The sequence below is a fragment of the Vipera ursinii genome (assembly GCF_947247035.1).
Source record: "Vipera ursinii genome assembly, chromosome: 11".
Lineage (NCBI taxonomy): Eukaryota > Metazoa > Chordata > Lepidosauria > Squamata > Viperidae > Vipera > Vipera ursinii.
This window is the reverse complement of record NC_139524.1, coordinates 10,905,780-10,919,864: the sequence shown is the minus strand read 5'-3', so window position 1 is coordinate 10,919,864 and position 14,085 is coordinate 10,905,780. Positions and strand designations below refer to the sequence as shown.

The 14,085-nt window shown below is 43.7% G+C and overlaps 1 protein-coding gene across 3 annotated transcripts in view; it reads left to right on the top strand.

Annotated features, from left to right (window-relative positions):
- Nucleotides 1–13,587: 13,587 nt before the first annotated feature.
- Nucleotides 13,588–14,085, top strand: part of NTRK3 (neurotrophic receptor tyrosine kinase 3) — a gene marked incomplete at both ends in the record, with an annotated part of 356,788 nt that continues 356,290 nt past the window's right edge. For all 3 annotated transcript variants that reach the window (XM_083371339.1, XM_083371338.1, XM_083371340.1), the window contains one exon: nucleotides 13,588–13,835. In XM_083371339.1, the coding sequence (XP_083227465.1) occupies nucleotides 13,588–13,835 (248 nt within the window). The remainder of the gene's footprint in view (nucleotides 13,836–14,085) is intronic.

The following is a 14,085-nucleotide window of genomic DNA, read 5'->3' as shown; positions in this document are numbered from 1 at the left end:
TTCTTTCTTTGTTTCTTTCTTTTTTAAATTGCTTTCTTCTGGGAGGTGGCAGAATGTTCTGTTGCTTGTGTGTGAAAAAGCTCAACAGGAGTTCCCTTCTGACCTCTCTTGAGGTTTAACTGTCACCTGGGAAGACAGGAAAGCTCTAGATTTATGGAGAGAGAGAGAGTTGTACAATGAAAGACAGGATAGTCATGCACGCCACCGGGCCTTCATATTACTAAATAAATGAAATAATTCTGTCCTTGGAATCTCTCTGAAATTCTCCTCTCTTTCAAAAGAGATTTCAAAGCAAAATTCCCCCCCCCCCCGTTTTTTTTTATCAGATTGAATGAAAATGGCTACAAGAACAAAACAGGGCAATTTTTGTTATAGCACGGAATTGATTTCTCCCACTCTTGCATTACCCTATCTGCTAAAGTCACACTGAGCATCTGTTGGGAACTGACTGAAAGCCAGGAACAGCTTCTTCTGTTTTCCTGCCTTCTCCTGCAGCTTTGGAATTAACCCTCCCTAGCCCATACATCATCTTTGTCACCACAGCTCCTTGGGATGAGGGTAGAGACTCTCTGGAAAGAGTGCCCGGAAAGAGCAACAAAGATGATTATGGGGCTGGAGGCTAAAACCAGCGGTGGGATTTATCCGGTTTGCATCAGTTTGGCAGAACCGGTTGCTATTTTGTTGTTGTTGTTGTTGTTGTTGTTGCTCAGGTCCAGAGTGGACTTCCGGCAGCGGCATCCACACATGGAACTGGTTGTTCACATATTTGAATCCCACCCCTGGCTAAAACCTATGAAAAACAGTTGCTGGAACTGGGTATGTCTAGTCTAGAAAAGACAAGGACTAGGGGTGATATGATAGTAAAAGTAATGGTAATGGTTCCCCCGCACATGTGTGCTAGTTGTTTCCAACTCTAGGGACCGGTGCTCATCTCCGTTTCAAAGCCGAAGAGCCAGCGCTTGTCCGAGGACGTCTCCGTGGTCATGTGGCCGGCATGACTAGACGCCAAAGGCGCACGGAACGCTGTTACCTTCCCACCGTAGTGGTCCCTATTTTTCTACTTGCATTTTTATGTGCTTTCGAACTGCTAGGTTGGCAGAAGCTGGGACGAGTAACAGGCGCTCACTCTGTTACGCGGCACTCGGGATTCGACCCGCCAAACTGCCGACCTTCTGATCGACAAGCTCAACATCCTAACCCACTGAGCCACTGTGTCCCTTTCGATATGATAGTAGCGTTCCAGTATTTGAGGGGCTGCCATAAAAGGAGAGGGGGGGGTCAATCTATTCTCCAAAGCACCAGAAGGCAGGACAAAAAGCAACGGATGGAAACTAATCAAGGAGAGAAACAACCTGACAGTGAGAACAATTAACCAGTGGAACAACCTGCCTCCAGAAGCTGTGAATGCTCCCACACTGGACGTTTTTAAGAAGAGATCGGACAGCCATTTGTCTGAAATGGTGTAGGGTCTCCTGCTTGAGCAGGGGGTTGGTCTAGAAGACCTCCAAGGTCCCCTCCACTTCTGTTATTCTGAATTCGGAATCCTTTTTTCTCCTTTTTTTTTTAACTGTCCCCCACTTTACTTAAACTGATCGGCAAGGACTGATTTGCTTGCAAAAGGTAATCACCCTGCTCCACATGGCTCCTGCCCTAGTGCACTTGAAAAAGAAAATGCACACATGTCAGATCAAAAGCTGCCTGTGTGCTACTCCCAAGACTTTCAAGTAAGGGGGTGGGGAGAAGGTGAAGAGAAAATGGGATATGGAGCTTTGCTTTCAATCCCTTTCTTTTCTTTTGTGCTTGGCCAACAGCAAGGGAACGAGGCTCTTGTGGAGAGAAATATAATTGCTTTGGTTCTCCTTAGCTGCTGAGGCTTCCATGCTTGGAACTGCGGTTGGTCATAATAAAGAAGCAGGAAGTCCCTGGCCTTTCTAAAACGTCTAAATCAGGGGTCCTCAAGCTTGGCAACTTTAAGATTTGTGGACTTCAAGTCCTAGAATTCCTCAGCCAGCCAAGTGCCCAAAGGTCATTTAATCGTGTGTGTGCGTGTGTGTGTGCGTGCACACCTGGAAGTGCTCTATGGCCATAAAGCGCCATTGTTATATCTCCAGATAGTTATAAGTCATACATTGAGGACTTTCTGTATTCAAGACCGGAAAGAAGAGGGAATTGAGTCAGAAGCTTAAGAACCACTGAACTAAGCCAAGGCTTGCTGTGGCTAGCTCAAACATGGTATATTGGCTAAATCACGTGTCAGGATCCTTACCACTTTCCAAAGTATAAAACATGGTTTATAAACATAAAAACATCTGGTATCACATACAGAGAAGAGCAACAAAGATGATTGGGGGACTGGAGGCTAAAACATATAGGGAACGGTTGCTGGAATTGGTATGTGTAGTTTAACGAAGAGAAGGACGAGTGGGGACATGATAGCAGTGTTCCAATATCTCAGGGGCTGCCCCAAAGAAGAGGGAGTCAAGCTATTCTCCAAGGCACTTGAAAGCAGGACAAGAAGTAACGGATGGAAACTAGTCAAGGAGAGAAGCAACCTAGAACTAAGGAGAAACTTCCTGACATTTAGTACAATTAACCAGTGGAACAACCTGCCTCCAGAAGTGGTGAATGCTCCAACACTGGAAGTTTTTAAGAAGAGACTGGACAGCCATTTGCCTGAAATGGTATAGGGTTTCCTGCCTGAGCAGGGGGTTGGACTAGATGACCTCCAAGGTCCCTTCCAACTTATGATGATGATGATGATGTAAAAAATCAAAGAACCTGTGGTTAACATGAGATATTTCAAGATTCAAGTCTACATATGTCACTTTGTACTTAGTAAACTGGTAAAACCAGGTTTTCCTCGCTCACCTTACCAACCTTTGGCACAAGCTACAAACAGAATCTCTGCTTTTGTTAAGAAATGTAGATGCTCATATTAATCATAAGGCTTAACAGCCTGAAATAGTCTCATTGAGACTCTTTGATTTTCTTAGAGTTTAGCCTGAATTAAACTCCTCATTTTGCTTCCATAAAAGTGCTTATTTCCCTATAGGCACTCAAGTGACCATTCATGGATCTATTTAAAAGAAATAACAAATGAATGCAACAGTTTCTACCTTATAACAACAACCAGCACTGGCAGCTAATAAATCATCTAAGAGCCCCTTCTGAAATCCTCACATCTTCCCCAAATGTTAGTGAGCTTGTGTGTGTAAAATATTCCAAATCATGTACTGTAATGTTCCAAGTCAGTGTGCAGCAACAAAATCACAGTTGCTTGAGTTTTTGCCACAGAATTAAGAACTATGTTTTAATATTTTGTAATGTAAAACCCATTAATTGAGTTTATTCAGTATCTCATGATTAAACAACCAATGTGCGGGCACAGAAAGTGATTCCTAGACCAGATAGCAATAGCACTTAGATTTATATACCACTTCATAGTGCTTTATATAGCAACAGCAACAGCAATAACACTTAGACTTATATACAGCTTCACAGTGCTTTACAGCCCTCTCTTTATATACAGAGTCGTTATATTTCCCCCAACCATCTGGTTCCTTATTTTACCAACCTCAGAAGGATGGAAGGCTGAGTCAAGCTTGAGCCGGTCAGGATCGAACTGCTGGCAGTTGGCAGAGTTAGCCTGCAATGCTTCATTCTAACCACTGCACCACCAGGGCTCTTCAGATGCAGCCCTCGTCGCAAGCCATCACTTGTGGATGTATTCTGAATCTTGCTAAAGCATAAAAATAGGTGCAGGGCATCTTTTCTGGATAATTGGCAATCTTATTAAAGACAAAATTGGAACGCAGTCTTCCAAAGCTTAGAGATGCAGGGCTGATTAAATTTTACCTCTTAAGCATCAATTCACATCACTGTTATTTATGCAAGGGAAGCCTAGGTATTTCAAAAGATGGCCTTCAAAACACAAATCCCATTAATATGTGAAATAAATAAAATACAGGAAAGGACATTTTAATACAAAGGTAGGCATGCGTGCACATTTGAGGTTACTCTCACACATCATCTTGCTGCAAAAATATTAAAAATTGGAAATCTCGGAACTACGGTGCCTACAAAGGCAGTGAGCTGAGAACCCAACAAGGGAAGTATTTACGGACGACCCAGATCACACTGCAGGTAGAAGAAGGAAGTTACTAGAGAAGAGAAGGATTTCTGCTTACCCCCTTCCACACTACTTACATCCTCAGCTTACGACCACAACGTAGCCCATAATTTCTGCTGCTAAGCAAGACAGTTGTTAAGTCAGCTTTGCCCCATTTGGCAACCTTTCTTGCCACCGTTGTTAGCTGAATCACTGCTGTTAAGTTATTATTGGGGACCAGCCAGTTCTAAAAGGCAGCAACTATTCACCATTTCACTATTTTCCTTCTAAATTGCAAGGCTGGTCTCTGTACGTGTCGTCATTAATTTTCTTTACATTTAATTTTAGTCCCATTTTTTCCCACTGCCCTCCTTGATTTTCATTCTTAGAGCTTTCAGATCATTTGTATTTTCAACTGTCATAATAGTGTTCTCAGTGTAGTGCAGTTTATTGATATTTCTTGCTCCATTTTTAAAACTATGTTCATTTTTTCCCAATCAAGGCTCCCTTAATATGTGATCAGTATATTAGGTTGAATAAATAAGCACAAAGTATGTAATCGAATGGGATTGGGGGGGGTGGAGGAGGAGGAGGAGGAGGAGGAGGAGGAGGAGGAGGAGGAGGAGGAGAAGGATTAATTATCCAGCATAAATCTCCCTTTCCATGTAGGCTTCTAATTTGCATTGGAGGCTCCTAGGCATTATTTTGCTGGTATAAGAAATTGAGGATGTCGCACAACAGTTCTATAGTCTCCTTTCTTCATTATTGGTATGTAGATTGATCTTTTCCAATCTATTGGCCATTGTGTTATTCTCCAGATGTGATGGCATAGTTTGGTTAAAACTTTGATGGATTCTTCTGTTGACTGTGATATTTCTGTAGATATTTGATCAATTTGTGCAGCCTTCTGACTTGGTAATGACTAGAGTGCTGAGCTACCATATTCTACCACCAGAGGTGTTTTGTTTTTTTTGTAAATGGGGAATATTATCTCAGGGATCTTGGATACTGACAATTCTACAGCATTTTGGTTTCACATTCATTTTTAAAAATCTTGTAATCAGTTACTTTGACCAGTTGACCAGTTGATACTCTAATTCGTGCCTGGCTGAGGAATTCTGGGAGTTGAAGTCCACAAGTCATAAAAGGGCCAAGTTTGAAGACCCCTGCTCTAATTGTTTACTTGTTTGGTAAAGGATCCCCTGGCATCTTTTACCAAACAAGCTGAAGTTGGAAAGTCCTTCTCAGTTCAGAAACGGTTGTCTGGAATGACCTTGTTTTTCTATATTCATTTCCATCTTCAGGGTCTTTAAAGGTAAAGGTAAAGGTAAAGGTTCCCCCGCACATGCTAGTCGTTCCCAACTCTAGGGGCCGGTGCTCATCTCCGTTTCAAAGCCGAAGAGCCAGCGCTTGTCCGAGGATGACTCCGTGGTCATGTGGCCGGCATGACTAGACACCAAAGGCGCATGGAACGCTGTTACCTTCCCACTGGAGTGGTCCCTATTTTTCTACTTGCATTTTTATGTGCTTTCGAACTGCTAGGTTGGCAGAAGCTGGGACGAGTAACAGGCACTCACTCTGTTACGCGGCACTCAGGATTCGACCCGCCAAACTGCCAACCTTCTGATTGACAAACTCAGCGTCCTAACCCACTGAGCCACCGCATCCCTTTTTCAGGGTCTTTACAGAGGTTGTAATACTGCTTTTTGTCTCTTCCCCCCCCCCCCCAAAAAAAAACCCCCACAACAACACTGAACTTCTTTGTTGAATTCCTTCCTGAGATCATTGTCTTTCTTGGCTTTGGGCTTCTCTTGTCTTCTTGTGGATTATTTTTTTTACAGCTTGTTCTGACACCCAGTTTACTTTCTTCTGTTTCTTGGTCTTTGGCAGCCTGCAGTCACTTTTCTTCTTTTCTGATTTCATTACGTTGTGTAGTGTACCTATCAGTGAGCTTCAGGTCTGCAAAGCATTTCTTGACGCTTTCCTTGAAAATGAAGACTGTATTGTGGAAACTGGATGGCTTCGTTCTGCTTCAGCTTGACTTGGAACTTGGTTGCGAGCTATCCTACAGTCACATCTCTGCTGTTCTAATTGAGCTCTTCCATGTCCTTGTATGAATAGAACAGTCCGCTTTATTTCATTGTGTCCCCTTTTTGACAAAGTCAATGAACACAGGCATTGCTCTGATGGTTTGAAGGCTGTGTTGGCAATGGAAGCATTGGACTGGCTGAAACCGATACATCATTTTCTTGCTTCATTTCTGTGTCCCAGGCCATGCAGTCCAATTACATATTTTTCTCCTTACTATTCCCAGTTTTGGTTTTCCAGTCTCCAACTACAAGCAGCTCTTTTTTTTTTTTTTTACTCTGGATGTTCCGCCAATCTCAGATTGAATCTGACTATAAAAAAAATCATCAACTCCTCCTCTTTCACGTCAGTGGTTGGAGCATAAACTTGGATAATTGACATGTTAAAGATTTTGTCTGCAAAATCTAATCGATATTATTCAGTCACTTGACTGCAGTGTACCCAAGTACAATTTTGCTATGTCATTCCAGACTATGAAATCCACACTTTTTTTTTTTTGAGTTTGTGTGTTTGTGTGTGTGTGTGTTCTGAGTCATAAATGGTATGATCTTCTGATTGAAAAGTGTCTGATCCAGTCTATTTCAATTTACCAATGTCTAAGATTTCAACATCTAGTTGATTCATTTCACTTTTATTTAATATTTATTTGTTATGTATAGGTAGGGGTGTGGGTTTGTACATATGTTTTATATAGTATGTTTAGGTGTGTGTCATGAATGTGTTTTACTTTGAGAGCGGGCAACTAAATTTCATTTTTGATGTGTGCCGTTGTGCCCACAGTAAAAAAAAAAGACAATAAAGGTTATCTTATCTTTACTGTATTGAGCTCAATATAATGGAGACAAAGGTTTTCCTCTTACACTTTTGACTTAGCTCTATAAGTATTTGATCATAGTATTTATATGAGAAGAATAGATATGAATTCCCATAATATATAACTGCTCTTAACACTTTATATTAGAAGGGACTGAAAGGAGGTACAGAAAGAAATGAAATATCATTTATTAGCATGAATAAAATAGATATCACTAGTATTTAATAATTAGGAGGTAATTGAGTGCCATTCCTTATGTGCCAAACTGACACCATCTATTATTTGGAAGAACCCCAAGATAACCCAAAGTGGATATAGATATAATATCACTATCTATCTATAAACTTAGGTTGCAAGACGACCATAATCCTACGGGATATAATACAGAGCAGATGAACACTGTGATGAAATCTGCTTTGCAAGTTATCAGGGTTTTTATTTCCTCGTGCAGTTGGATTACAACTTCCATCATCCCACACCATGGGCCAGCCTGCTGGCTAAAGCAGAAGAGGATGTGCAGAGTACTTGTTTGATACCAGAAGCTCTGTAGGTTTTCAATGGTCATCAAAATTAACCCTATTATTTAATGTATACCCCACTTCCTGGCGAAGTGAACCTTTGAGATGGTGAATAAAACTGAACGGTAGAACAAAAAAGGTTGAGAAAATGAATCCCAAAGACAATCAACAATTAAAAGCCGCAGATAGACCTATCCATCATGCATTTAACTAATCCACCCTCTTACCCCTCCTTTCCAAAAACCAAGTAAGCCTGTTTATGTGACCATTACAGTAGAAACCAGCAAGCAAAAGCTTTTATAGGATGGCAATATTAAGGATGATCATCCACTAATGCCTGCCAATCAAGCCGCGGTTAAAGACCCAGCTGACAGAGGCTACTTAAAAAGCTGGCCTCCATCTGCAGCAACTGATCCACAGACTTCAAGGGACCCAAATGAAAATGAAAGCCAAAATCACCCTCCTGCCTTTTTTAAGCATTTTAACTATTACTCAAGAATTTTCCCCCCTCCATTTTGGTTAATGATTGTGACTGCAACTCACCAGTTATGCTTGCTTTTGTTCTTTTTAATGACATTGCAATTTCTTCAGCACAGAATAATATTCTAGTTTGGAGTCCACAATACTGAATCCTGTTTCTCAGAGCCTAGACTAGGTGTATTCTTGGAAAATCACCAAGTGACAATCCAGCTTTGTTTCTCTCTCCATTCCGTGTTATTTCCCAACCATTTCCTATAACATCAGTCCCAATCTGGTACCTCTTAAGTATGATCATGTGACATCTCCCAGAATTCTTTATTCATAATTAATTCTAGCTGTGAATTCTGGGACTTGCTTTTTCTATTCTACCCAGAATGCACCATGTTGGGGGGAAAATAGTTTCATGTCATTTTTACCCTCCTCCTATAATTTCCAGTAAACCGACAGAGCTAATTTGTCAATTATTCCAACTTTTTTTTTTGCTGAAATTGCTGAAATCATTATACCCCAAACTGGTGGAGTTACTTGACTAAGGATTATGGGCTAGGAATGTGAGCTTCCTCGCATCCAGAGATTGGCAAGTAAAGAAACAATATCACACTGAAGTCAAGAAGAAGGTTGTTAGTGAATATATCACAAGAGAGAAGATCTTAAAGTCCAAACTCAGCAGAGGAAATACCCTCAAGGCAATTAATAATTGGACAATTCAAGCCATTTGATACACTACTGGAATAGTGTGTTGGATTTAAGCAGAACTAGAAGTCCCAGACAGCAGAAAAATAATGTAAATTAATCATGCCCTTCAACAATGCAGCAACACTGACTCTACTTGCAAGGAGCATAGGTGGGTGTGGAATGTTGCAAGTACACCAGACAGGTGAAGAAGAAAAAAGAACATTGGAAGAATATCTGAAGGGCAGTGAAGAAGATGCACTGAAGCCTGTACACCATGAAGGCTTGCTGAATATCAGAGACCAAACCTGCCTAGAAGAATGACCTGAAAACAGAAAAGAGACATGACAAGGTAAAAGTATTATATGGCCATTTAAAAAAAAAACTCTAGCAGGCAAAGCAGATAATGAAAACCTGGTCGCACAAGATCAAGCCTTAAGAACAAATTAATACAAAGCCAAAATTGAGAAGACAGCATCAGACATCAAGTGCTGCTGCCTCTGCAAAGAAGCTGAAGAAATCTAGTTAGCAAGAAGATTGCACAGATTGACTACCAACAACGGCATGACAAAGTAGCAACAACTGATGCATTGGAATATCTGCAAGAAATGCCATTTGCCTGCAAGCAAGAACTGTTGGGACTACAAAACAGACAAAGTAATAGAAAATGAAGAAGTTAAAGTGATCTGGGAAGTTTAGAATTCAAACAGGCAAGTGGCTGCCACACGACAACCCAGACTTAAACAACTGTTGATCAGAAAGACCAAAAAGTCTGCACAGGGAACATTGCGATCCCTGAAGACAGCAAAACAGGAGAGAAAGAACTGGAGAGAAAGAACAAAATGCAAAGACCTACAAATAAAAATAGAACAACAGTGACAATAGGAAGCAAAAGTATTACCTATAGCAGAGGTTCCCAACCTTTTGGGCACCAGGGACTGGTTTTGTGGAGAGAGGTTTTTCCACGGACCGGAGGGTGCGTGGTTTTGTATGCTGCCTGTATCCCATGGATGGGGCTTTGCTTGTTTGTGTGGACCAATTTCTGGCATGCCGCGGTCCGGTACTGGTCTACAGACCAGGGGTTGGGGACCTCTGACCTATAGCAATAGGTGTCTTGGGTGCAATCCCCAAACATCCGGAACACCACTTGAACATCATCGGCATTGATAAAATCACCATCAGTCAATTGCAAAAGGTTTCACTTGCAATAGCTTACATCCTGTAATGATAACTTTAACACTATCAAACAACATCTGCCTACTTCAGGTTCTTGGGAAGGACTGAACAGCTGGATAATGCCAAATCCAGTCTAAACATCTGGCGGACAGTGCAACCAACCATAATAATAACCAAACACCAAGGCTTTCTCTTGTTACAGTTTTCCTTGGTTTTATTTTATGTCTATTGTGACTGTCAAATAGTTGGCAGATATATTGCAAGCTTCCTAGGCCAGATCCATGTGCTGCAGTATTATTAGTCTCTCAGGGCTTCCAGCAGAGTTTTTTTTCTTTTCTTAGCCTTCCTTGGAAGAGACAAGAATCAAATCTGGAAATGTCTACCTGAAAAATATTGTCTGGTGAGATTACAGCGAGCAGCAATAAGGATTACTTGGTTAGTTGACTGGGTGACCTGGATTTGGTAACCATAGTTTTTATGCTGGGTTTTGAAGGAACCATTCCATTATTCAGTTCAGAGATGCCATTCTAAGGCAATTTAATTGAACCTCCAAGTCAGATTTATGAATTGTATTGGCAAGGCAGATTGATTTGCCTCCAAATTGATTCAGATCGTGTCTGCATATGTCCTAATTTTTTTAATTGATCTGGAAGCTGAAATCAATTCAACCATTTGATTTGGCTATCTGACTCGATAGGGGATCAGTTTTCTGAATTAAAATGGAAGCTTCTGTCGAATCACAGGTCTGGTCTAAATGGGATTTCTCCAGATTCACATACTGCCCTGCCAACCTGGGCAATAGTAGTCTGTTAATCAGTCAATAGATAAACCACCGTAGCTTAATTGGACGGGTGAACTCAGCCATCTTTATTTGAGGTTGACCATGTTTAGAAAAACCACTGGCAGAAGAATGGTAAATTATGGCTTTCCTTGCAAAGCAGGGCTTAATTTTATAAAACTATTTTTTCTGATGTAAAAATGAAATAGGCTGCCGGTCATAATTTAGGAGTAGGGTTGTAGAAACCTTATTAAAAGAGTGGTTTTTTTAGCTATACTTCCCAATGCAGTTCCATCTCCCCACTCCCACCCCTTGCATTTCCCCTGTGGGGATGTAGCCATTCTTTTCCAGGGCTGCCCCCCCCAAAAAATCCGAAAATCTTTAAAGGGAGGATACACCTGTAAAGTCCCTTGTCCTAAAGCTGAAGAGTACAAGTCTGATCGTTGATCAATTTTGCGTCTGTGTGCAAAGGAGCAGAAACAAGAGACTATTAAAAGAGATGGAGGAGGAGGAGGAGGAGGAGGGGAAAAAAGCAGGATGGAACAGAACACACACACACACACACACACACAAATGATAGAGATGCAAAGCAAATTAGACAGGACTCTGATCTGCCTGGGTTTCTGCCTGCCCCCCCAAAATGCACCCTGAATCTTAATTCACTCTAGCTCCAGTTTTTGGTAACACACACACACACACACACAAAACCAATCTCCTGATCTGTCTCAGAGATCAGCCCTTTCCAGGACACATTTACTCCCAGCTTTCCTTCTCTTTTATCCCCTATCTGGGTTTTTACATCCAACCGTTACTTTGCACAAATCCCCCGTTAAAGGTACAGGGAGAGAGATTCATCCCAGCTCGCAAACTGGTTCCACCCGGGTTTTTTTTTCCTCAACTTCTCCCCGGCCGTAGTTTTTTTTCCTCCCCCCCCCCCCGCCCCGCCACCCCCAAATATGTCTTCCCTCGGTGTTTTTTGTCGATTTATTTCTTCTGTTCGGAAGCTGGACGATCTTGGTAAAAATAATACCCACGGAAGGTGATGGTGTGTGTTGTTTTGTTTTTTTTTAAAAAATCTGGGACGAATAGACTCGTGACTTTTTTTTAGTTTGTTTTTTTATTCGTCAATTCTTCCTGGATTATTTATTTTTTTATTATTTTATTTTATTTTAATCCCATTTATATCCCGCCCTTCTCCGAAGACTCAGGGCGGCTTACAATTTAAAGCACAAACCAAGCAATTATGTACCAGGGATTGTTTTCCTCTCAGATTGCAGAACTGAAAAAGAAAAGAAAAAAAAAGAAAAAAGGAAGAAAGGCAGAAAGAAAGAAAAAAAGGAAGGAAGGAAAAGAAAGGGTGGGCGGTTGGGATTACGAGGAAGGGGTGTTTTGGAGCAAGGCATCAGATCTAGCAACAGACGAGCTTGCTTTCTCTCCTGGGTGGCGATCCCGACGGGGGATCCTTTTTTTTTTCCCCCACGTGCACCTGGCCGACCCTTTCCGACGTTTACTCGAAAGCAAACCTAGCTGGACCCCAACGAGGTGGGCTCGCTCCCACGTCGGGGGACCCTTTCAACCCGAAAGGGTCCCCCGACGTGGGAGCGAGCCCACCTCGTTGGGGTCCAGCTTGCAGAACTGTTCTGCTGCCGTTGTGTAGTAAGGGAGGAATACCAGGGGCCCCGCACCGCGGCGGCGTCCGTAGCCCACGCGTGTTTCTGCGGGAAGAGAAGGAGGCGCCCGCTTTGGCGGATGGCTGCCTTCCCTCGTTCTTGACCCCATCACACCGCCGGCCGATTGGTCCCGAGAAGCCCACCCAACTTCCGAAATCACCACCACCACAACCAGAAGCCGAAGCTGGAAGACACCCCTCCCCACACACACACAGACACGCACAACTCATCTCCGCCGTGCCCAGAGACAGGGGAAGCTGCAGCCCGAGCGCCAAAGCGTTGCTCAACGCGCCGAGCCGGAGTCACGAGTGCCAACGGCGGGGTGTGTGTGTGTGTGTGTGTGTGGAAGACCGTGAGTGTTATCAATCGCCCACAGTCACAACCTGGCCGGTTCGGCGCCGTTTCGCTTCTGCAGCGCTGCTGGGCGTGGGAAGGCAGAAAGGGGCCAGCAGGGCCGCCTTCGCGATTCGCGCTTCCTCTCCTCTCTCTCTCTCTCTCTCTCCCTCTCTCCTTCCCTCCCTCCCTCCCTCTCTCTCTCTCTCTCTCTCTCCCTCTCTCTCACTGCCCGGTGATTTTTATTTTAATTTTTTCTTCCTGCAGGTGTTTCAGTTTTCATTCTGCCCAGTAGGTGGGACTTGGGCACTTGGAGCATCACTATAGGAGCCCCCCACCCACCCACCCACCCCCACCCCGACCGCCCTCGCTTCCTCCTCCTCCTCCTCCTCCTCCTCCTCCTCCTCCTCCTCCTCGCCGCTGCGAATCTTCTCTTGCAATCTTCACAAGTCTCGGGAAGAGCAGCCAGCCAGCCAGAGAGGAGGAGGATCAACAAGGCACCGGGACACGCGCGCAACACCCCCCCTCCCTCCCTCCCTCCCCACGCCACCACACACTCACACACACACACACACACACACCCCGCACACGCGCATCTCTCCAGCAGCCGCTATGCCTCGCGCACCGCGCTTGTAAGAGGGAATTACAGCCTCTTCGCTCGGCCAACATGGTTTCAACGGCGCGAGGATTTTCTCTTGCTCTGATCGCTTGAGGGTGGTTTTTTTTTGGGGGGGTGGGGTTTCGGTTTTTTCGGGGGATATTTTTTTTTAATTTTTGGTTGAGGTTTTTCCCTTCCCCCCCTTTCTCTTCCCCCCCCTTCCCTTAAAACCTCTCTTTCCCCTCGCCTTCTACGCTGCTCCCTCCCTCCCCTTCGCAATCTCTCCTCCTCTTTCTCTCCCCCCCACCCTCTCTCTGTCTTTTTTTTTTAAATAAAGCCACACCGATCGAAGATGGATGTCTCGTTTTGTCCGACCAAATGTAGTTTTTGGAAGGTTTTCTGGCTCTGGAGCATTTGGGGGGACTACTTGGTTTCCGTTTTGGGTTGCCCTGCCAACTGCCTTTGCAACAAGACCGAGATCAATTGCAACAAACCGGATGATGGCAACCTCTTCCCTCTGCTGGAGGGGCAAGATTCGGGATCCACCAATGGAAATGCCAGCATCAACATTACGGATATCTCGAGGAATATCACTTCGATGTAAGTCCCTTTCTCTTCGCCCTCGGCTCGGCTCTTCTTCTTCTTCTTCTTCTCCTCCTCTCTCCCTTCCTCCACCCTCCCCCCCCCGCGTGTTCAAATACGAATGTGTGGTGACTGTAAAGGAGAATGCAGGGGTGGGGTAGGGTGGGATTAAGAGAAGCCAAGATTTGGGTTCTGCCCGACGAGGTATCCGAGGTATCTTGGTCAACGGCTTCTGTCCCGTGGCTTGCCCGCTGGGGGAAGGAGGTTA